This window comes from Asterias rubens, chromosome 3 (genome assembly GCF_902459465.1).
Source record: "Asterias rubens chromosome 3, eAstRub1.3, whole genome shotgun sequence".
Lineage (NCBI taxonomy): Eukaryota > Metazoa > Echinodermata > Asteroidea > Forcipulatida > Asteriidae > Asterias > Asterias rubens.
Window position 1 is genome coordinate 4,171,568 of NC_047064.1, and position 22,092 is coordinate 4,193,659.

A 22,092-nucleotide genomic window follows, 5' to 3' on the forward strand; every position below is an offset into this window, starting at 1 on the left:
AATAAGTAATTTTCCACGAATTTGATTTTGAGACCTCAGATTTAGAATTTGAGAAATCAAGCATCTAAAAGCACACAACTTCGTGTGACAAGGATGTTTGTTCTTTTATTATTATCTCGCAACTTCAACGACCAATTTAGCTCAAATTTTCACAGGTTTGTTATTTTATGCATATGTTGAGATACAGCAAGTGAAAAGACTGGTCTTTAACAATTACCAATAGCGTCCGTTGTCTTTAAGTGCAAGTGCTGAATTTCTGCACTTGCTGTGTAAGTGAAGAAGTCCTAGTAACGTGGTGTATGCACGCACACAAGCAAAAATTCCCTGCCAACACATGAAAACGCGCTTGACGTAAGCGCAGATACCCCTGCTATCGCAAACACCGATTCTATGCTTACAGTAGGCAGAGCCCACAAAATTGGTCCCTGCAGTCAAGTTTGGTATTAACATCATTTGCAGAATGGAATTTGAAAGAATTCTTTTATTTTCATGCAATCAGAGGTGACCAAATATTTTTAAAATACTGTATATACATTACATGTAACTATTGATAATTCTTTTAAAGCCATTGGACCCTTTCGGTAAACACTATTTGTCCAAGGCCCAGCCTTCGTGTATCACAACTTCTATATCAAATAACATACCTGTGAAAATTTAGGCTCAATCGGTCATCGGAGTCGGGAGAAAATAACGGGAAAACACACCCGTGTATCCGCGCGTTTCGCAGTGTCATGACATGTGTTTAAAATAAATCTGTAATTCTCGCTCACGAGAATTGATATTGTTTTACTGTTTTCTCAAAAAGTAAAGCATTTCATGGAATAATATTTCAAGGGAAGTCTTTCACCACTACCTTTTGTAAATCCTGTAAGTTGTTTGTAAATCTGTGAACTTTTTTTTTTTTTTCTGTACCGAAAGGGTCCAATGGCTTTAAGGCTGAAGGTTTTTACACGGTCCGGCTTAAAAAAAATTTTTTTTTAATTTATCTGGCTGAATTTTCAATTTGGCGAATATCTAAGAGCACTGAGCAGTGGGTAAAATTTGATCAGGTATTTTGTATTGAAATTGGTCCCTAGGCTCCATTTCGGTTAGTAACTCTTTTGATATGGGGTTTCATAGCGCATTGCCACACTCGATAAACATCTCAAAGAATTCTGTCCTGCATAGTGTTCAAAGCTATGTTTTGAAGTATGAGACTTATTCCTCTACACATCACCATATAATGGTTTACAAGTTGCGTAGTGCAATATGCTGCCAATCAAACCAGGAACACTTTGTTGAACCCCTTCTCGCAGCAATGAAAGTGTCTTGTTTAAGGACACAAGTGTCACGACTGTGCTCAGTCCCACACTCTGCTGATCAGAAACACAGAAGCCCAATTTCATCAAGCTCTTATGTAGAAATTACTGCTTAGCAAACTTCTATGCTAAGCAAAAAATGGGTCATGCACCAGTCTACAATAATTGGCTGTTAACCAGTTTTTGCTAAGTAATATTTTTCCCCGTGCTTAACAAGTTTTTGTGCTTTCAGGCTTTATGAAATTGGTTCCATAGCCTCGACTCCGGTGCTCTTATCTGCTTTGCCAAGTCATGCTGCTCTATACGTATGTACATATACTTACATCGATATTTTTACATTTCGCCAGTGAAGACAAAATGTTAAAGGATTGATGTAGAAGTTCTAGCTGCTTGTTACTATGTAAATTATTTGTAATTTTGACCATGATGTCAAACTATTGTAGATTATGAAAATATTGAATTTATGAAAGGTACTAAATTATGTGAATTTTAAAATAATATACTATCCATTATTTAATATTTTTTGAAATGTTGTCAATTGATGTCCAATCTGTTCCTGTGTGTGTCCATTTTTTAATCAACCTTTTTATTAAAGCCCTAAAAGTTCTAAAACCTGAACTTGTAAAACTTAAAGCTCACCAAAGGTTTTTTCCGACCCAAACAAAAACCTAAGCCTCAAGACTCAAAACGCTCAACCCGATCCCCGTTTGCATATATCGTATACCCCTTGTGATTTATCCGATATCAGCCCAAATTCAACAAAAATGCAAGACTTACCCCTTATGATTTTATCCGATTTCAGCCCAAATTTCTACAAAAATGCAAGACTTACCCCTTATGATTTTATCCGATTTCAGCCCAAATTCTACCAAAATGCAAGGTTTTATACCTGTAAGGGCCTTGTGTTTTTATCAAATTTCAGCCCAAATTCACCAGAAATGCAAGACTTACCCCTTGTGATTTTACCTGATTTCAGCAAAATTTCTTCAAAAACGCAAGGTCCTTGTGATTTTATCTAATTTCAGTCCAAATTAAAAGAAAATGCAAGGCTTACCCCTTGTGGTTTTAACTGATTTCAGCCCAAATTCACCAAAAATGCAAGACTTACCACTTGTGGTTTTATCTAATTTCAGCCAAATTCAACAAAAATGCACGATTTACCCCTTGTGATTTTATCTAATTTCAGTCCAAATTCAACAAAAGTGCAAGACTTACCCCTTGCGATTTTATCCGGTTTCAGCCAAAATTTCTACAAAAATGCAAGGTTGTATACCTTTATGGGCCTTGTGATTTTATCCAAATGCAGTCCAAATTCAACAAAAGTGCAAGACTTACACCTTGTGATTTTTCCGGTTTCAGCCCAGATTCACAAAAAATGCAAGATTTACCCCTTGTGATTGTATCTGATTTCAGTCCAAATTTGCAAAAAATTCAAGACTAACCCCTTGTGGTTTTAACCAATTTCAGCCTAAATTCACCAAAAATGCAAGATTTACCCCTTGTGATTTTATCCGATTTCAGCCCAAATGCGCTAAAAATGCAAGGTTACCCCTTTGGATTTTATCCGATTTCAGCCAAAATTCAACAAAAAAATGCAAGAATCCCTTCTACATGTAGGCTGAAAGTTTATGGCAATGACACTACCCCTCCAGCATGTTGTGCCGCTTAAACTCAAACAAACCCATCAAAAAGTGTACATTTTCCAGAGCAAAAAAGAAATCCAACCGAACTCTGCATTATTCACTTTGTGGTATCTGTTAATAAATTTTTATTGGCATTCCACATTCAGCTGTTGTATTATTAATATAATAAGACAGACATGGACAGACACTAAACTCACTCCACCACACACCTAGAATGGTAACCATTCCACTCAGTACATTAACATTGTTTAAAAACCAAAGCCAGTTGCGGCCGGCCTTTTTTTTAAGGTGTTTTTTTTTACTTTTTTTTTTTTTTTTTTTTTTACAACTGAATCATCTACAATATAACTACACTGTTCTTGCTGGGAACAACACAAAAAGAGTTAATCAAAGTTTTAATGTTCAATCACATTTATTTCGGGAAATTATTTACAAGAAAAGGATGTCATTTTATTATTATTATTATTATTATTATTTAATAACAAAAAAGAAAAACAAAAGAGAGACATACAAAACTAGGAGGTCAAACGCTAAAAAATTCATTTCAACTCCATCAAATTATTATTTTGTACAAGAACTGCCTTTGAACCTTTTATATTAATATACCAGTAAAATATATCATCTGCCTTTTTTTGTAGTCCTCTCTTTTTAACTCTTTGTTAAACTGTTCATAAATAAAGTGGCTACAAGATTGCTGTTTCAAATAACAAACAAGTTTCTTCAGAAAAGATTGTCGCTGACAGTTCATTTTTGTTTCATAAAAAAAAAAAGCAAATTAGAAACACAAATTTATTGTTGGGGCGAAGCTTTTTTCCACTAGAGCTTCTAATTGCTGTGCAAGCGGTTACGCAACCGTTACTACCGATTTCAGTTCTGAAACTCACGACAAAACAACAAACTAAACATGTATAGATTATCACCTTATTGGCCTTTCACTAAAAAATACATCATTTTGCTAATACTGAACTGTTACTGTTTCAATCGTAGTGAATTAGTTTTTAAAAATAAATTTGGGCAAATTACACGATATTATGACTGATTTTTTTTCAATTGAGTATCTAAATTTATGAAAGTAATTTAATTTGTCTGCCACGATTCGGTCATTTTAGTTTAAAATTACGTATCTGTCACAAAAAAAAAAAAAAAAAATCAGAGTCGCAAAACTTCAATATGTCTAATTTACAACAATATTCTAAAGACTGTCAGGAGATCTTATTACTGGTGGAGTTTTTATCTATTTACAGTGTCCTAACTTAATAGAGTGCTTCATTTTGTAGAGAAACAGCACCTTACGAAGAATTGGCAATATTCATCAAGACTACCCAAACAGAGGTAGAAGATAATTTTAAATACAAACTACCGGTATTAATTACATCTTATGTCGTATCTTAGTTTTTGTTGGAAAAGTATTTACACAAAAGGAAAACAAAATAAAACGGGAAAACAAATTAATATAGAGGAAAACAAAGCAAACCAAACCAAAACTTTACAAACTGTACATTTGTCCAGCCCGATGATGAATTGCAATTTTACATCTACAGTACACGACAACAAGCAAATACAATACTATCTCCAATAAAATATACTTCAATCTTTATAACAAAATGACCCCTTCCCCCACCCTACGTGTCATAACAGCACTCTCATCATCTGCCGAGTCTATTCACACATCAATAATCCCCCATATGTTTCATTGTTGTTGCTGCTGATGATTGAAACGACTCTGTTACCAAATATGATACAATAGTATTACCAGGAGAGTAAACCGACAACATTTTGTTTTTATATTTAAGCCAATAAAAGAATTCACAAACGAAGCTATACAAGTTTAAAAACCATTTAAGACAAATAGTTATCTTCAAAAATGGCAGCTTTTGTAGTAACAAACTTCACGACAGACGTACCTCTCAGGTTTATACTAAATATAACAAAAATACGCTCCCCAATCAAGAGGGTAGAGCTGCGGTAATTCTCCAAAAATTAACTATTTTCAATCTTCTTTTTTTCTTCTTCTTCTTCTTCTTTTTACCTAAAAATATAGTATTTACACTAAAAAAAAGTTTGGGGAATGGTCAAATGACAAAGTTGGCTGCATTTATCTAAGAGATTTATTCATTTTTGATGACATTGCATGCTTTGTTTTTTTTCAACTGTAATCTTGCTCTTCGCTACAAATCACTATACTCAAATTCAACCCAGAAAATTTGGAGAGTATTTGGAATTTTTCACTGAGAGAGATTTTTATCATCGCAGTCTCATGAAAAGTGTTACATTTGTAATTATTGAAGTTATGTTTTCACTTTTGACAAATTTGTGACCCAATCATGCCAAAATCAATCACTTCTCAGGAATAGCAAAATGGCATTAGAAGTGAATACAACCAAATCCCAAGCGTTAGAAAATTGATATAATGTGACGTATTAAAGCCTTGATATCAACGTAATGTTAGGTCTTAAAACATTCTGTAACTTACAGTGTGGTCCTTTATTAGACCTTACTATTGGCATCTAATCTGGTGATGTTTGATGGTAGCACCATGAGTAAATCTCTTTTGAGTAGTGTTGCATCCGCAAGGAAATGATGGTTGACAACTCCACATTTCAGTCTGCTCTGATCGTCTTCCTCCTGAAGACGATCAGAGCAGACTAATTGAAAAGTAGAGTTGTCAATGTCAACCACGGGTTCTTATCAGAACCAACACTACTCAAGGAAATTTACAAACGGTGCTACCTCAAACCTCACCTGATTATACTCCCACCATGCAAAGTTTCAAATCCTACTTATGCGCATCTATTTGAGGATAAAGCAAACCCATTTTTTAGAATTTTAGCGCAAAGTGCCTGGTTTTGGCGTTGAGAGTCACATTTTGTTCACAGTACAGTGGTCTCACTCCCTGACCTCAACGTGGTCATTTCAATGTCAGCGTATGAAGGTGACCGGCTAAAACTCACACCATACCCTTTAGACTGGATCACAGTTACCCAAGTTTGGCACCCATGCGAATGGGAGACCTTTTGAACGCTGGGTGGAAGCAGACTTACCAGATAAAGACCATTGTTCTCGTTAATGGGCGCATGCTCAGAACTACGTAAACAATGGTAATTTACATTGGTAAGTAAGTCTGCTGCCACCTAGCTTTCAAGTCTCCACTTGCATCTTAAAATCTACGCATTAAAACTGTGCGCAGTCACCAGTTCTATAGAGCAGTGGAATTGATTAGCAATGTCCAGGGCACGATTTCAGAAAAAGCTGGTATCCTGATTATTCTCGCCTAGCAGAAAATTTGTAAGCAATATTTTCTGCTTAAGCAGCTCTATGAAATTGAGCCCAGGCTTTCCTGTTGGTCTCGTGAATCGTTGCTGAGACCAATCAGTGACAGACTCCCACATTGTCCACGAACCTGATGCTGTTATCATCTATCCATGATTGAATGTCAGAGGGACGTCTATGCGAGGGACAGCTCTGTGAGGGTCGGCTCTTTTTTGTTGTCACCGTGGACGTTCTCTGAATTCAGTTCATCCACTTCCGGCAGCCGGGCGCTCTGCAAAGGCAAGGGATTCTGTTCTCATCCTCTATGTCAAACTTGTAATCGTAGGTCAACTGCGGACACGGGAAGAAAAAATCAAAGCACATTATTATACAAACATATATAATATGAATAAAAAAAACAGGTTTACCTTCAAAGAATTGAGGAGCTACGTTTTTTAAGCATGAAACATATTCCTTCACATCGCACCATGTGGTGGTGTGAATGGTGCTGTGGTGCACTGGGTTCTTCTGAATGCATTACAGAACACACGGGACCAACAGCTTAACATCCTATCCAAAGGACACGGCTATAATGGTGGATTGTCTCCCACATTCTGCCGATCAGAAACACCAGAGCTTGAGTCTGGTGCTCCTAAAGCACTCTTATTTAGTATGAGTTAGTCACTGAACAAGTCAAGGGCAAACCCTAAGGTGGGGGTGGGGGAAAGGGTAGCCAAGGTATTAGCCAGCAATGCGTCTGGGATGCCCTATTTTCAAATCATGGCTAAAAGCCTGGGGGAAACCATGCTGAAAGTACGAGTGTCTCTTACCTCCTCTCCCTTGCTGAGTCTCCGGTTAGAGATGATGATGATCTTCAGCTCTTTGTCAAAGTTGACCACCTCGGCGACGCAGTTGGGATTGCAGGAGTGGTTGACGTACCTGGCCGGGTTGCCGCTCATGGTGGCGTCCACGACGGTGTCATTGTCAATGCGGAACATGTAGATGCCGTGGTTGCCCATCTGGTAGACGTGCTCCAGACGGTTGGCGACCTCGTTGCGGATGAGCTTCCCGATGTACTCAATGACCATCGTGTGCTTCTCCATGTCTCGGGTGGCGAATAATCCCAGACCCTATTGAGAAAAAAAAAAAGAGGCATATCAATGGTTAAGAATCATTCTAGAATCTAGAAAGAAAGAAGGACAGAAGACATCAATGACTGCAAGAATCATTCTGAATGCGAGGAAGGAAACTAAACAAACTTTGTACCACAAAGAAAACTCCACTAAAAGGAAGCATCAAAATGAATTTAAAAATCATGATACCAGAGCTGCCTACATTTGCATCTTGGGATCAAGAAAATTGCATACAACAACCAGAGATATTTAGAATAGGAGACTTTCTGGTACGATAGGTGGCAGCAGACTTACCGCCGCTCAGCAGACTTACTCTGCGCATGTTCAAAACTATGTAAACAATGGAAATTTACCCGGTATGTCTGCTGCCACCTAGTGTTGGAAAGTCTCCCATTGCATTCAGGCCTGGAACTTCATCTTTGAGAGGGCAAGGGCATTTTCATTTTGCAGAGGGCATTTCCATCGTAAAATCTGAAAGTGTACTAACACTTTTGAAGGAGCACCAAGGCCAAGACCAGGGGCAACGGGCAACGGAGGCTGGCCTCCGTATAATTTGAGTTCCTTACATTCCAACAAAAAACAAGGAAAGAGTTTTCAAATATGTTCAGCAGAACGTTTAAACATTAGTTTGTTTTCAGGGTACTTTCTGAAGAATAAGGGAGAGTTGGCACTTCCGATCATGACATCTCACACATCCAGAGAGGCCTTACCTGAATGCCAGAGCGTGCCAAGTACACGTTGGTCTTCCACTCCGTCTTCAGACGTCTGTACTGAGACGACTTGGAATGAACAAACTGCTTGTTGTACGGAGACGCAAAATCACTGCTGAGTGTCGTCTGGAAGGACCTGGACGTCGTGTTGCTGGTCAGGGTGTGTGGCCTGTTGTCAAAAGAGTAAAAGAGGGTGAGAAATGTTGCAAGGTAGGAAGGAACTTTTGATAACTAAGGTTTGCCGAGACACAGGAAGATGGTAACCGAAACTGCCATCAACTTGTTCTTAAAAAGATATGTTTTCTTCATGGAGATTGCATGGAATTTATTGCCTTGCAAGCCTGTATGCTTCAGTTTTGAAAGGGCAAGGGCACCAAGGCATTTTCTCCTTGAAAAGGGCACCCTTTGAGGAATCTGTAAATTTCTACTGCAGCTTTTCAAGGGCACCAAGGCAATGGCCGGGGGCATGGAGGCGATCGCCTTTGTTTCCTTAGTGAAGTATCAGGCCTGGCATTGGAATGTGTTTCCCAGGACATATTGCCTGGAACTTATTCGGCCAAAACTTATTGCCCATAAACTCCCTTGAGAGACCACGCCATCAGATTCCAATTTCATCTTTACAATGTCAGAGTGATGAGAGATGTGAGATGTTTATACCTCTTGAGATGTGTCCTCATCTTGGGCTCTGTACGAGCGCAGCCTGTTGGGTTGATTGCAAGAGGGAGATCTATGAAGGGTGACCGGCCGAACCTGAAGCTGTAGCTCTGGATCAACTCAACACCCGGCAGCTAGAACATACAAACAAACCGACAACAACTTGTAAGTCACCAATATGGATAAGTGCAGTCCCTATACTCAACAAAATCTGTTAGGCCAAATTAAAAAAACAATACGGGTTGATGGTATTGCCCGCATCATTTTTTGGGGCTGCATCCTTCTTTAAAACTATTTTTTAATGTAAATTTTCCGTAATTTGAAAAAAAAAAGTTCCTCTCTTTCCATAGGACTGGCCGTGGGGCTTTTCCCGTGTAAAAACGTGTAACCGTCTGTTTCATAAAACAAAATTAGCGAATGCCTACCATCCATCTAGCAATTCTTTTTTAGTGTAATATCCGACCCTGTACACCCGGGTTCTCATGCAACAAATAGATAAGTTTGCGATGGGTTCAAACTAAAGATCCTCCTCTTTTTGGAAAAATACGGACAATCAACTGGTATTTTTGTTTTATAATAACAAGAAGGTAAAGACTGGTTGTATACCGTCAATGCGGAACATGTACCGTCAAAGTAAAAATTGTACACAATTCAAACATAGTGTTGAATTTGTTGGAAACAAAGCAAACAATCAAGGGAGCTATTTCATTTAATTGAAAGTTTGCAGAAATATTGTATTTTGCTAAATCACCTGTAAACACGAATGAGCGTTTTATTAACATTTGGTTGCCACGCCAACCATCTCAGTTTGTTTATCAACAAAGGGAAAGGTCTATATTATTTGTGGTTCTTGATGGGTGGGTTTTGGAAATTTACTGACCGATTCAATGACTCTTTGGATGGCAGGTTCCGTCAATCCATAAAGTTCTTCTCCCGTTAGGAACATCGGAAACAGCTTCAGCATGTCAGCATCTCGACGCAGCTTGGCAATGGGCTCCAACACTTTACTCCATACAGCTGCAAAAAGGCAAATGGGGATTCGGTAAGTTATATTAATGATTACTATTTTCATGTGCCCAAATTCATAGCGCTGGGCAAAGTTAAGGGTATTATACAGGATTGGTAGAGCTGACAAATAGTTGCAGACAGTGTTCATGTTTTGTGTGATCACCCATATACATGAAATAAACAAACATGTGACAGTTTGGGCTTAATCCATTGAGTGCGTCAGGAGAAAATAGCGAAAAACCATGCACCATCTTCAGCACGTAAACACTTCGTCCTTGCAATTTCTTTTAGGTTCTCGAATATGACTCCTTTTTAGAGGGAAGTATTTCACACAAAAGATGGTTCTAGTATGTACTTCAAAAATCTAAAATCTTTCAGACTTGACTCAAACGGTTTTGATACCTTTTGTCGGTCAATTTTTTGGCCATGACAAAAATCCTAATTGAAATTGTTTCAGCAAGCATATTTTATAGGGAAGGTTTCTGCTATCATTTTCTTTAAACTTTGTAAATTTATTGTAAATCCGTGTTTGATTGTGTTTTGTGTCAAAGAAAAAGCAGCCAAAGCCTTTTAACACTGCTGTGAATGACCCAACCCCCTTATAATTAGGTAATAAAAACACACACCTTTTGGTGTAGCGTCTTGTAGTGTGATGTCCTCATGGCCTTGCTCAATGACACGGATATGAAATTGTGGCTTGCCTCCTCTATCATGGATGCTACAGGTGTAGCTGCAGCGTTTGTTGGTAAACCTCATACTCCAGTACAGCCTGGTGGTCTCAAAACCAACCTGGTATTAGGAAATAAGAATAAATATCAAGTTAGTAGGATTGAGAAGTTTGAATGGTGGAAGTATAATAAGGTGAGGTTTGTTGCCCAGAAGTTGTTTGCCCAGAACTTGTTGCCCGGAACATACTGCCCAGAACTTGTTGCCCAGAACTTGTTGCCTGGAACTTGTTGCCCAGAACTTGTTGTCCAGAACTTGTTGCCCAGAACTTGTTGCCCAAAACTTGTTGCCCGGAACATATTGCCGAGGAACATGTTGCCTGGAACTTGTTGCCCAGAACTTATTGGCTACAAATTATCACGAGAGACATAACCAGTAGATTTCAATTTCATCTTTACAATGTAGGGTAGATGGGAGTTGTGAAAATCTCTTTTGAGTGGTGTAGTGAATATGTTTGTGAGGGGGTACCAATAAACTTGTGACTGTCATTTTGCCAGGAATCACACCCAAGTGTTCTGTGCTTGCTGTGGGAAGAACGTTTTAACACCAGTCAGAGATGATGATAAGACACCACAGCTTTCAGTTTTAGTCATTCCTTTTTCCAGAAATGATTTAAGCAATATTTTCTGCATTTATGCAGAAAATAAGCAGCTCTGAAATTTGGCACAGGCCCTACTTCATAAACGGGGAACATAAAAACTTGCTAAGCACATGCAAATCTTGCTCAACAGAAACTGGTCCCCTGCCAAATTTCCATGAAGTTCACATTGTTGCAATTGGTGGCCCACTAATTCTTCGCTTAGCAAAGAAATTCAGTGAGCAACATTTTCTGCCTAAGAGTTTTATGAAACTGAGCCCTGGTGGTACTTACTGGGTGGATGGCATTCTCCGAGTGGAAGGCCTGCATCTGATGGGGCAGCAGCTGGCCCAGTGAATGGAAGACGAGACTGCCGACACGTAGGGTGTGTTTACGATCAAGTTGCTGCATGATGCTATAAGGAGACAAAGGAGATACATAGAAACAAATAAGAGTTACTGAGAAAGACACTTCAAGAGAGAATGTAGACCCTTGACAAAAAGGAGGAAAATCTCACTAGAGCACAAGAGCCGAATTTTCATACGGTGTAGACCAATTTCACCTCACAATATCATCATATGTGACCTGACAGGACGAAATGAGCTGAAAATTACACTGTGCTGTTTCCCAGTGCAGCCGGTCAAAGTCAAATCTTTCTCAATAGATAAGTGAGAACTCTCTTGTTTCCACAAGCTCTGTCGGCTTGGAGGATTATTGTTACCCCAAGTGTTATAAACCATTAGAAAGCTCTTGATCTGCAGAATTCAGAAATTCCCATAGCTAATTTTTTTATTTTATTCCAACTTTCAGCTCATTTTGTGGTGACAGGTCACATATTAATATATTTATATTTTTTTTTTAATGTGAATTAGCACATTATACTCTGTACTTTCCCAGAGTTCTATGACAGAAAATCACATATAATGACTGGCATACCTTGCGACTTGTTTGTTCTCATCCCGACTGACGTACACCCTCCTGAAGACAATGTGAGTTCTCTGAAGGGCACTGTCTGCTGCCTTGGACGGGGCGTGTAGAGGACACAACATGGTCTGAAAGGGAAGAATAATACAAACTCAATCAAAAGAAATCTGTCATGGAATATCTGTTTGTACATCTCTTAAAAATAACCTTAAAAGCTTTGGGCTGGAATTATGCGGAGGTTAATTACCTCAGCTGAACCAGTTTGACCTTTAGCCTCTTTTAGACAGGTCCCTACAGAAACTTCATTGGTATACATGTAGTGCCCTCTTTTAATAGAAGGGTTGATTCCGACGATTTCTGAAATCATACTGTCCCAAGCTTTCAAAGCAAAATGCTTGGCGTGTTGAAGCTGAGCGGATTAGGGCACCAGACTCAAGCTCTGTTGTTTCTGTTCAGCAGAGTGCAATTTAAGTCCCAGTCGTGACACTTGTGTCCCAAAGCAAGACACCTATTAACCATTATTGCTGTGTCCTTCAGGCTTTATTGGCTGCATATTGTTGTGCCACAGTACCTTGTAAACCATTACATGGGGCTATGTAAAAGGAAAAGGTCTCATACTTCAAAAACATAGCTCACCATACTTATTAGGAAAAGTACTGAATGTTTGAGTGCCATGAGCGTCACTGAGTGACAGATTTGTACATCATATAAGAACCCACTATTATTATTAGTAAGTGCGACAAACTAACCTTATCTTTGAAGAACATACAATGGTCGTGGATGGCGCAGCCGAAGTGGTAGACGTTGGCACAGCGGAACTTGTGACAGGACACAGTGGCGCCAAACTTGCTGCAGTAGCAGCACTTGACTGCCTTGGCTCTCTTAATGGCAATGTCCACATTGATCAGGGCACCGTTAACCGTCTCATACACCTCAGAGGACCACAGGGCACAGTTCAAATGGACCCAGGTGTCCACGTCCACGTTAAGAAGCCTAGGAGTGGATGAAGAGAAGTAGTATTTAAAGACACTGGACACCAATTGTCAAAGACAAGTCTTCTCACTTGGTGTACCTCAGCTGAGGTCTCGAAATCAAATCAAATATTTTACTGAGAAAATACTCCTTTCTCAAAAACTACGTCACTTCAGAGGCAGCAGTTTCTCACAATGTTTTACACTATCAACAGCTCTCCATTGCTTGTTACCAAGTAAGTTTATATGCTAACAATTATTTTGAGTAATAACCAATAGTGTCCAGTGCCTTTAAAACAAGGCGCCTTCAGACCGTTACCGGTTGCCTTGCTGTGTGCTTCCGACTCTCTCTCTATTTATTTCCCATTGACTGTTATGTTTACACTTATATACCTATTCATGTGTGTTGTGTTGTCATTATTAGCCTTCGAGAAAGACTCTGTTAGAGTCGAAACAATATAGGTCCTTTTGGTCAATAAGCAATTGCAATAGCTAATTCTCTTTTGCCATTAAAATGAGAGGCATAAGATTTATTTTTGAAATGGTTATTTTGAAGAAGTGTGTAATGATGGAACAGTTTAGTGTATTGGACTTAAGTTATGGTGACAAAGTCATCAGGGTGTGGGTTTGAATCCCAGGTACATGTCCAGTTATTGACCCAATTCATCTGATATCATCATCAGAATAATCTTAGATGCGCCATACTGGTGGGCAATGTCACTGTGCGTTTTTCAGTGAAGTCCGCATTTTAGGCGACGCAGCCTTTACACGTAAACCTATTGCCAAAATGGCGAGCGTGGCACAGTCGCTGCGTGTGACGTGCGTGCAAGGGGTCAATACATGTTCTGTTAATAACATGTTACCTTGCTGTGCCGTCCGTCTCTCCATCCCCCAGGCCACTGCAGAGCAAGCAGGCTCTGGTGTCTCTGAACGCACTTTCTGGTCGCAACGATGTACCCAGTTTCTTCATCAGCTAGACAGAGGGAAAAGAACACAATTAAAACCAATATTCATAATTTGAACAGGCTTATTAGGACATTAGGCTTTAAAACTGGTTGACTAAAGTCAGGGGACAGGAATTCAAAAATTTACAAAAAGATAAGTACAAAATTCAGTTTCTCCATTGTTTTTACTGTTTTAACAAAAAGGTATTTATGAATGAGAATAAAAGAGTAGATTGTTTGAGCTTCTAACTTGCATTGTTTTCATTTTTTGGGGGAAAGGTTTCTCTCAATATAAATATTTTCATTCGTTCACCAAGATTTCAAATCATAACCCCATACCTCATCGATATCTTGCTCGCTTGGGGGCCGATATTTCTTGTGTGTTACTATGGAAACGGTCCATTTCTTCCATCTCAGGTTTTTCCACTTCTTAGAAACTGGTTGCTGTGGAGAGGAGGTGCAAGGTATTAACACGAAATATTTCACAAAAATAATTCATTGAATGAGCAGCATTACTTGTTTATGTTTTACCCATAAACAGATAAGTATAGGAACCTGTTGCCTTGGATCGGACGAGTTGGTTTTTGAAAAGCATTTGTAACCTTTTGTTTTAAAATGCATGTGGTTGGAAAGATGTTTTAAAAGACGAATACAATGATCCACACAAATAGGCCTCGAAATTGCATGGTTTTCCTTTTACCTTGTCGACTAACACGGTCGGCCATTTATGGGAGTGGTCGACCGTGTTAGTTTGCAAAGCAAAAGGAAAACCATGCAATTTCGAGGCAAATATGTGTGGATCATTGTATTCTACTTTTAAACATCTTTCCAACCATATGCATTTTTTTTTAACGATTACATATGCTTTTTATAGACCAACTCAACCGATCCAAGGCAACGTGTCCCTTTAAGCACTGTATAATCAGGGCTTTCCCGAGTCCGGTAAAAAAAAAATCAACAAGCATAATACTCGTGTTGGATTCAAACCCAAAACATTGGCCATTCTGGAGCAGTTATCTTACCAAAAGACCACCGAGATTGGCAAGGCAGTTTGAATCCTTTATTTAAAAAAAAACAAATCCACAGGCTTATTACTCTGATGGCTCGAGAAAATACTGTGCTTTACACACATAAGTGTATAGGTTACACCAAAAAATAGGGAGGTTTAGCTGCGCTTTACGCAGGCAAAAAAGTGAACATGAACATCAACAAATTTTGTTGTAAAAATCTCACGTTTTAAGCATAAAGGAAGTTACCATTTCTCACGTCAGGAACGTATGTGCAGGCGTCATACATGTATGTGAGCTTGAAATAAGCCCCAAGTGGTGACCATTTTCTGACGTTCACATTCACCTCCCTATTATTGACATTGATGTACATTTTACTCAGATTTTATTCTATTAAAATGAACAGTGTCAAAGAACCCTTAAATAATGAATGGTGTGAACATGAGATAATTATTACAAGGTACGAGTTACATCATAGACATACCGATGGCTCATCCAAGGTACTAGCTTTCCGTCTGATCACCAACTTGCTTGGCTTTCCCCCGCTGACCTCCATGTCACCTTTGGTCTCTATCCTGACACTGGGAACCGGAGTGGGCTGCGGTGTTGTCGGTTGACTGGCCGTCGAAGTCACCGGAATCGGCGAGGTCACTTGTGTCACCTTGACGGCATCTTTACTTGCCGAGGTAGTTGTTGTGGGAGGAGGGGGGACCGTTATGGGAAGAGTGACTGACGATGGCGTCTTTGGGGCGGGGCTCGACGGCTCAGAGCTGAGATGATTGACCACTGCTCCGGCCGGTTCCTGATTGGTCAGCGGCGGCATCTGCGATCGCTGTGAGATGCTGTACTGCATGTAGCAGGCGCTGCTGCAGAAGGTCACCTTGGGGTCGGCAGGATTTCCGGTGTATTTCTGGACGCCTTCCCCTAGAATGACTACGTCGCAGTGTTTGCAGAATCGCTGCTTGCCTGTGGCTTGCTGAAGCTGCTGCTCAGCCGTACTGCTTGCCGTGCTCTGCGGACGATCGGAAACACTGGAATCTGTTTTGAGAAAAAAGTATATATGTATTTTTTAGAGAGATCAGATATTGATTAAATTAAATGTATGAAGAATATCATGCCTGTATCACTTCACCATGAAAAATCCAACTTATCAAATATTTGCTCACCAGTTGATGGTCGAGCTTCTCGTTTACTAGTAGCCGTCAACTCTTTCCTTGGTTCCCCTCCGAGGTGATACGACTGAGGTTCAGGTACACACAGCAGACCGCAGAGTGACTTGACGATGCTCTTCATGTTCTCTGAGGCTGCATCGGTCAGTTTGAGCGTCACAGGAACCGTACCAGGAGTGGGCGATAACATGGCTCGGTCCAACTCGGAGCTCAACATTGCTTTAGCTGTAATAATAAAAATACAAGCACAACTTTAGAATACCAAAGCAATTTCATAGATAAGATATCTAATTATCAACCCTTTTTAGAGCATTGCTAATATTGTAAATTTCTTTAATCCATGTTTGTCAGTAAAAATGTCAGCAGTTATTACAGAAAATAAAGATTTGGGTTTAGAAATTGAGATACTACTTCAACATATTACACTGAAAAATTTCACATCCAGACATGCACTTAGAAACGCTACGTATAAAGCGCCATATAAATGGTGTATTTTAATCCATTATTACTTTGACCTCTTTATAGGAATGGCAGTAGGTCAAACCTTGCAGCTGTTTGCGGCCGCTATGAGCGTTTTGGTACAAGTTGATAGTGGACACTATGGTATGTAAAGGAGTAAGGCACTGGTTTTCATGACTCACAAAGTTGGGACAATGTTACTCGTTTATGGAGTGCATGGCAAGTCAACACATAAAAAAAAAAATTCTTAATGTTTTTATTTGCTTGTATGTTCAAGTTCGACTTATTTGAAAAGATGTGAAACACGGACGGCAAGTGTATGATTTTGGCTTTGCCAAACACTGATGTACATATAACAGAAAAAGCTGATTGAAATTGATACCTTTTCTTGGTGTTGGTCTGATGACGGGGAATGTTGGCGAGATGGACCTCTCCATGCACATAGCGATAGCAGAATCGGTAATCAGCTTCAGACCACGCAGTCTGTACGGCTCATTCTCTTCTTCACACTCTGGTGACGAGGACGGCACGATGCCGTCGGGCGTGCTGAGGTGATCCCGAAGGAGGATACTGGAGGGTGGCGGCGTGGGTAGCGATGGGGGTAGGTCCATCCCTGGGTAGGCGTGGTTCATGGTACGGGTGATGGCTCGCTGGTGGGATTGCATCTCCTGCATGATTTCATGCCCTGTTAAAACCCTCGCACCTGGAAATTCATTCAAAAGAATATTTTTAATTTGTTCTAAAATGCAAAGAAAAAATGATAACCAGAAGCAGAGCAATGTTTGCTTTCAAATTTGTTGTTGAGTAGGAGAGGAAATCATTGCATCAAAGGTTTGGCAACAATGTCACAATTTGCACAAGGACAGCTCTCCAAGTTGCAATTTTCAAATACAAGGTTTTGATTCAACAATATTTTGGGGGAAAGGTTTACTGCTCTGAAGCAATGAAGATTAAAGAGAAAACTATGAGGACAACAATTCTGAAAAAAAAGAAATGCTCATTTTCTTTGGAGACACTGAAGTTTCAAAAGTGTTGTAAATGTATGCAATATAGAACTCTTTTTAAAAATTAGAATTTAGAACTTCTTTTAGCCTTTGACTAATTAGATTAATTACGAACTTCGGAAATCAACTAACAATTGACAACTCTCGATAATTTCCTGGATACAGATGAATAAACAATCTTTGGTTACATTACAAGTGTTAAAATTTTTAAGATGGGTGTTTCAATTTTTAAAAAGAACAGTATTAATTTCAAATTTGAGCACATACCTGGTCTCCCCTTGAGTTGATCGAGCGACGCCTTCCGAGCATCCAACAACTGGCTGGGTCCATTTGACAGTCCTCCAGGCATCTTGATCGGTGGCGAAGGAGGCAGCGACGAGGGCGGAGTGGGAGGGTTAACATCAAGAGCTCCGTTGGGAAAGTTAGCATAAAAGTCAGCCACACCATCAATGACCGCATGACCAAAGTTCCCCTTGAGTGTCTTGGATCCATTTGGCAGGGAGCTTCCAAATAATGGACATAGACCATAGTTGATGTTCACCTCTGGCTCGATAAGACTCAGCATCGGCATCTGCTTGATGGCATTCAGCAGCTCCTCCGTGCTGGCGAAGATGTCGGTATCCACCTCTTTGGATTTCCTGCGCTTCTTACCGCCCCCGTTGGCTTTCTCCAACGCTTTCTCAAGGGCCTTCTGTTGACGCTTCAACAGCAACTCCTTCCGCCGCTGCTTTTGCGTCTCTTCAAAGTCTTTCTTTTTCTCCTCGGTGGCCTGCTTATGCATCTTGAGTAGAATCTCATGGTCATTCTCAGCCGGTTTGCCATCCTTCTTGACATATGGCAATTTCTCTACCATCTCAAGCTGCTTCTGTTGCTCTGGAGTCAGCTCGGGTATTTGGGTGTCCTCGTCATCTACATTATCTGCATTATTCAATTGGGGTAGTACATTTATTTGGTCTAGGTTAGCAAGCATACCCTCTTCTGTTGGTAATTTTGCCAGTTTGGTGCCGATATTGCATATTGAAGGGCCCTGTAAGAGTTGCTTCAGTAAGAGATTCTGATTAATCTTGCCTTGTAGAGTCTCGGCACTTTGATCAATGTTACTCTTATCATCTTGATCAGGTGACCCGCTCCCCGCTTCTATGGAACTCCGCCGCAGCAGCTCAGCGTGCAGCTTGTTTAAAACATCTCTTTGCATTTGATCGGCAACAGTACCATTGTTTATTTGTCCTTGGTTAATAGGAGGGCCCAAACCAGTGTGCATGGAAGACAAATTGTTTTGCATCTGCTCCACATCATTGGGGATTTGCATAGGGGTAAGTGGCGATATCAGATCGTCCGTCTTCTTTCGTCGTGTCCTCTTGCGCTTCGGCTTGTCCGTGGACTTGCTGTCCTGCGACATTGGATAGCTCGGGGGCATCGGGAAGCCATCTGGAGGTGGCATATGAAGCGACATGGGTCCTGGCATGCCATCCGGTCCGAACGGTGGTGGCTGTATGGGCGACTGCTGGTGATGAAATGGAGACTGACCCATGCCTGGTGATGCGACAGGGTCTTGAAGACCTGGCACTACACCCGAGGTTTGCCCCTGCTGCTGTGGGTGGAATGGGCCACCTTCCTCCTGGTTTAAGAACGGTAGCTCCAAGGCCATTCTTTCCTGTTCCAAGCGCTGCATAGCTCTGACTTGCTCCACCTCTTGAGCCAACTGTTGATGTTGCCGCTCATGTTGAGCACGTATTCTTTCCATCCGTTCGCGCTGAATAAACCCATCGCTGAACGGATTGTTATCTTGTCCAAGATTGATCTGCAAGGGTGACAGCATGGAGGCCTGGTCCACTAAACCTTGCATGCCCGAGCCGGGTGGTAGCTTGCTCGGTGGTGGCATCGATATCGGTGATTTTGGTGCACCTGGTGTACTTGGACCTTGGTTTGGGAACGAAGCTGGTTGGGTAGCTTTGCCCATCGGAGATTGAGCATTGGACATTGGTGACTGGCTTCCAGGGGGCATCATAGTACCAGGCTGGCTGCCTATCATGGCAGGAGGTTGAGAGGTCATCATAGGCGATGATTTACTGCCGATCATGGGTGATGACTGACTTGGTATCATAGGTGACTGCTGGCTCATGGGAGAAGGCTGGCTACCAATAATGGATGGTGGCTGACTGCCAATCATAGGCGATGACTGGCCACCAACCATTACAGATGGTTGGCTGCCAATCATGGGCGGTGGTTGGCTGCCAATCATGGGGGGCTGTTGACCACCAATCATCGGGGGTGGTTGGCTACCCATCATGGGCGAAGGTTTGGTGCCAATCAAAGGAGATGCTTGAGAGCTCATGATTGTTGGCGACTGACTGGTTGTATTTGGTATCGGCTGGCCGGGCATTAACACAAGAGGTTGATTAGGTGCCATAGGGGATGGTTGATTCTGCATCATCGGTGACGACTGGCCAGGTACCATAGGTATTGGTGGACCCTGCATCATGGGCGATACTTGACCCATACCCATGGGGGATGGTTGACTGCGCATCATGGCCTGTTGCTGACTTGGTGACCCAATAGGTATACTTGTTCCCTGCATGGTATTTCCTGGGAAGATACCTTGAATGACCCCGTCCATACCCGGCGGTCGGATCCCACCCTGCTGCATATTATTACCATCTTGTAGGAATGGGCCTCCCATCATATTCTGTGGGTTTCCGGGTATCATTGCTCCACCGTGTGGCATACTAGGGCTGCGTAGTCCGCCTTGGATCATCTGGGGACCAGGACGACCCATCAGAGACCCAGCGCCAGGATGGTTCCCAATTGGAGTGTTTGACCGGGATATGAGACCCCCTTGACCCATCATAGCACCTCCTGGTCCCATGACTGGCCCAACTGGGCCCATCATTGGCCCTCTGTTACCCATCATGGGACCACCTGGACCCATCATGTGTCCACCGGCACCCATCATTGGGGTCTGTCTCCCACCTTGCATCATAGGGGTCTGGCGGCCCATCGGGGAGTGCTGATTGGAAGACATGTGCTCCTGCTGCTGTTTCATGTGGTGCTCTTGCATAAGAATTGAGTGCTGTCGGTGCTGCTTGCGAATGCTCTCAAGCTTCTTCTGCACAGCAGTATGTCTCTGAATGACCCCGTCAAGTTCATGTTGATCACTTTCCGGGAATAACTTATTGCTCTTTTTACAGGATCTCTGTCGAGCAGAGAGAGCCTTCTTCTTTTTGCGCTCCTTGCTAACCTCAGCTTCAAAGAACTTCAGACGCATCTGGAGGTACTGTTCTCTCCTGAGCATCCACTCTTCGTACTCGGCGACATTGTGCGTGTCCGGGGGTGTTTCGTCATGATACTCCCAGGGATCGAATCCTGGCATTGGCTGGTCATGCACTTGTTGCATCGGAAGACCATGAAGCTGGGGCATTCCAAAGACAGGGGACTGCATTCCTTGCATTCGAACAGGCATTCTCATGACTCCTTGACCCTGTCCGGGGCCCTGCATCCTCACACCGGGACTCATGATCGGACCTGGCATTCTGGGTCCAGGACTAGGTATTGGACCTGGCATACGGGTCCCTGGGCTTCCAAGTGGGGAGGGCATACGAGAACCAGGGCTTGTCATGTGCATTGGTATACTGACACCCGGGCTTGGGGCTAGCCCTCGTGGCCCAATGCCAATGAGTTGGTTGGAATTTGGCCCTGGACTTGGTATATGACCTCTCTGTGCCATGCTGAACATTGTATTTCCTGAGTTGACCATCTGATTGTTGGGTATTGGGGACATGTCTGGACTTCCAAGAGGGGGTCTGATTCCAGGACTCTGCACTCCGGGAGACGGGGACTGCGATGGATGCATGTTGAATCGCTGGGGCATCACTCCAAAGCCCTGAGGCTGTGGCAAGAAACCCTCGTGCTGCATTCCTCCAGTCGGTCTTTGTGCATCGCCCAAACTGAGAGAACGGTGCATGGGACCACGAAACGGGACCACATTTCCAAAATCTGGGGGGCGCATTGGGCCTTGTTGGCCAGGGCCCCCTGCCATTGCTTGTTGTTGCTGTTGCTGTTGTTGCTGCTGCTGCTTTCGCTGCTGAAGCTGGAGCTGTTCTTGGTGTTGTCTGTTCATTGCTAACAGCAGTTGTGCATGGGGTCCTGGAGGTTTACTGGCAAAATCCTCAACTTCTGGATTGAAAAAAAGTAGGAAAACAAATAAATATAAATATTTAATATTAAAAAATACATATATTCGAAGAAAAAACACCTTATTTTTGTATTATGTAATATCTTAGTTTAAGTGTTGTGTTGAGGTTTTAAAATTTCAGTCCGACTGGAAAGTGAAGTGGTAACCAACAACATTGTTTTTTGTTCTGTTTTCAAAAATATATCTGCATAAAAAAGGTGATTAATAAATAAAAGTTGTTTTAAAACTTGGCAAAAAGTTGGCAATCCTTGTTTTGTACATCCGGGCAGTTTCACGTGACATACAATGTTGTGACAACTTCAAACTCGTGAGCAAACAAAATATCTATTTTAGGAGCAATGGAGCAACGTTTTTGCAATGACACAACAAGTTTTGGGTGAAGTGGTTTAAGACACTGGACACCTCAAAAAGGTCTAAAATTTAC

At 41.5% G+C, this 22,092-nt stretch overlaps 1 protein-coding gene across 5 annotated transcripts in view; it reads right to left on the reverse strand.

The window, feature by feature from the left end:
- Positions 1-3,037: 3,037 nt before the first annotated feature.
- LOC117288022 (histone-lysine N-methyltransferase 2C-like) overlaps positions 3,038-22,092 on the reverse strand; it is a 66,095-nt gene continuing 47,040 nt past the window's right edge. For all 5 annotated transcript variants that reach the window (XM_033768700.1, XM_033768701.1, XM_033768703.1 and 2 more), the window contains 15 exons: positions 17,744-21,649; positions 16,855-17,175; positions 16,011-16,238; positions 15,329-15,882; positions 14,177-14,281; positions 13,757-13,866; positions 12,672-12,915; positions 11,935-12,050; positions 11,293-11,413; positions 10,322-10,484; positions 9,568-9,704; positions 8,691-8,821; positions 8,034-8,202; positions 7,021-7,320; positions 3,038-6,541 (listed from right to left, as the gene is read on the reverse strand). In XM_033768700.1, coding sequence (XP_033624591.1) covers positions 6,452-6,541; positions 7,021-7,320; positions 8,034-8,202; positions 8,691-8,821; positions 9,568-9,704; positions 10,322-10,484; positions 11,293-11,413; positions 11,935-12,050; positions 12,672-12,915; positions 13,757-13,866; positions 14,177-14,281; positions 15,329-15,882; positions 16,011-16,238; positions 16,855-17,175; positions 17,744-21,649 — 6,695 coding nt within the window. In that variant the 3' untranslated portion in view covers positions 3,038-6,451. The remainder of the gene's footprint in view (positions 6,542-7,020; positions 7,321-8,033; positions 8,203-8,690; positions 8,822-9,567; positions 9,705-10,321; positions 10,485-11,292; positions 11,414-11,934; positions 12,051-12,671; positions 12,916-13,756; positions 13,867-14,176; positions 14,282-15,328; positions 15,883-16,010; positions 16,239-16,854; positions 17,176-17,743; positions 21,650-22,092) is intronic.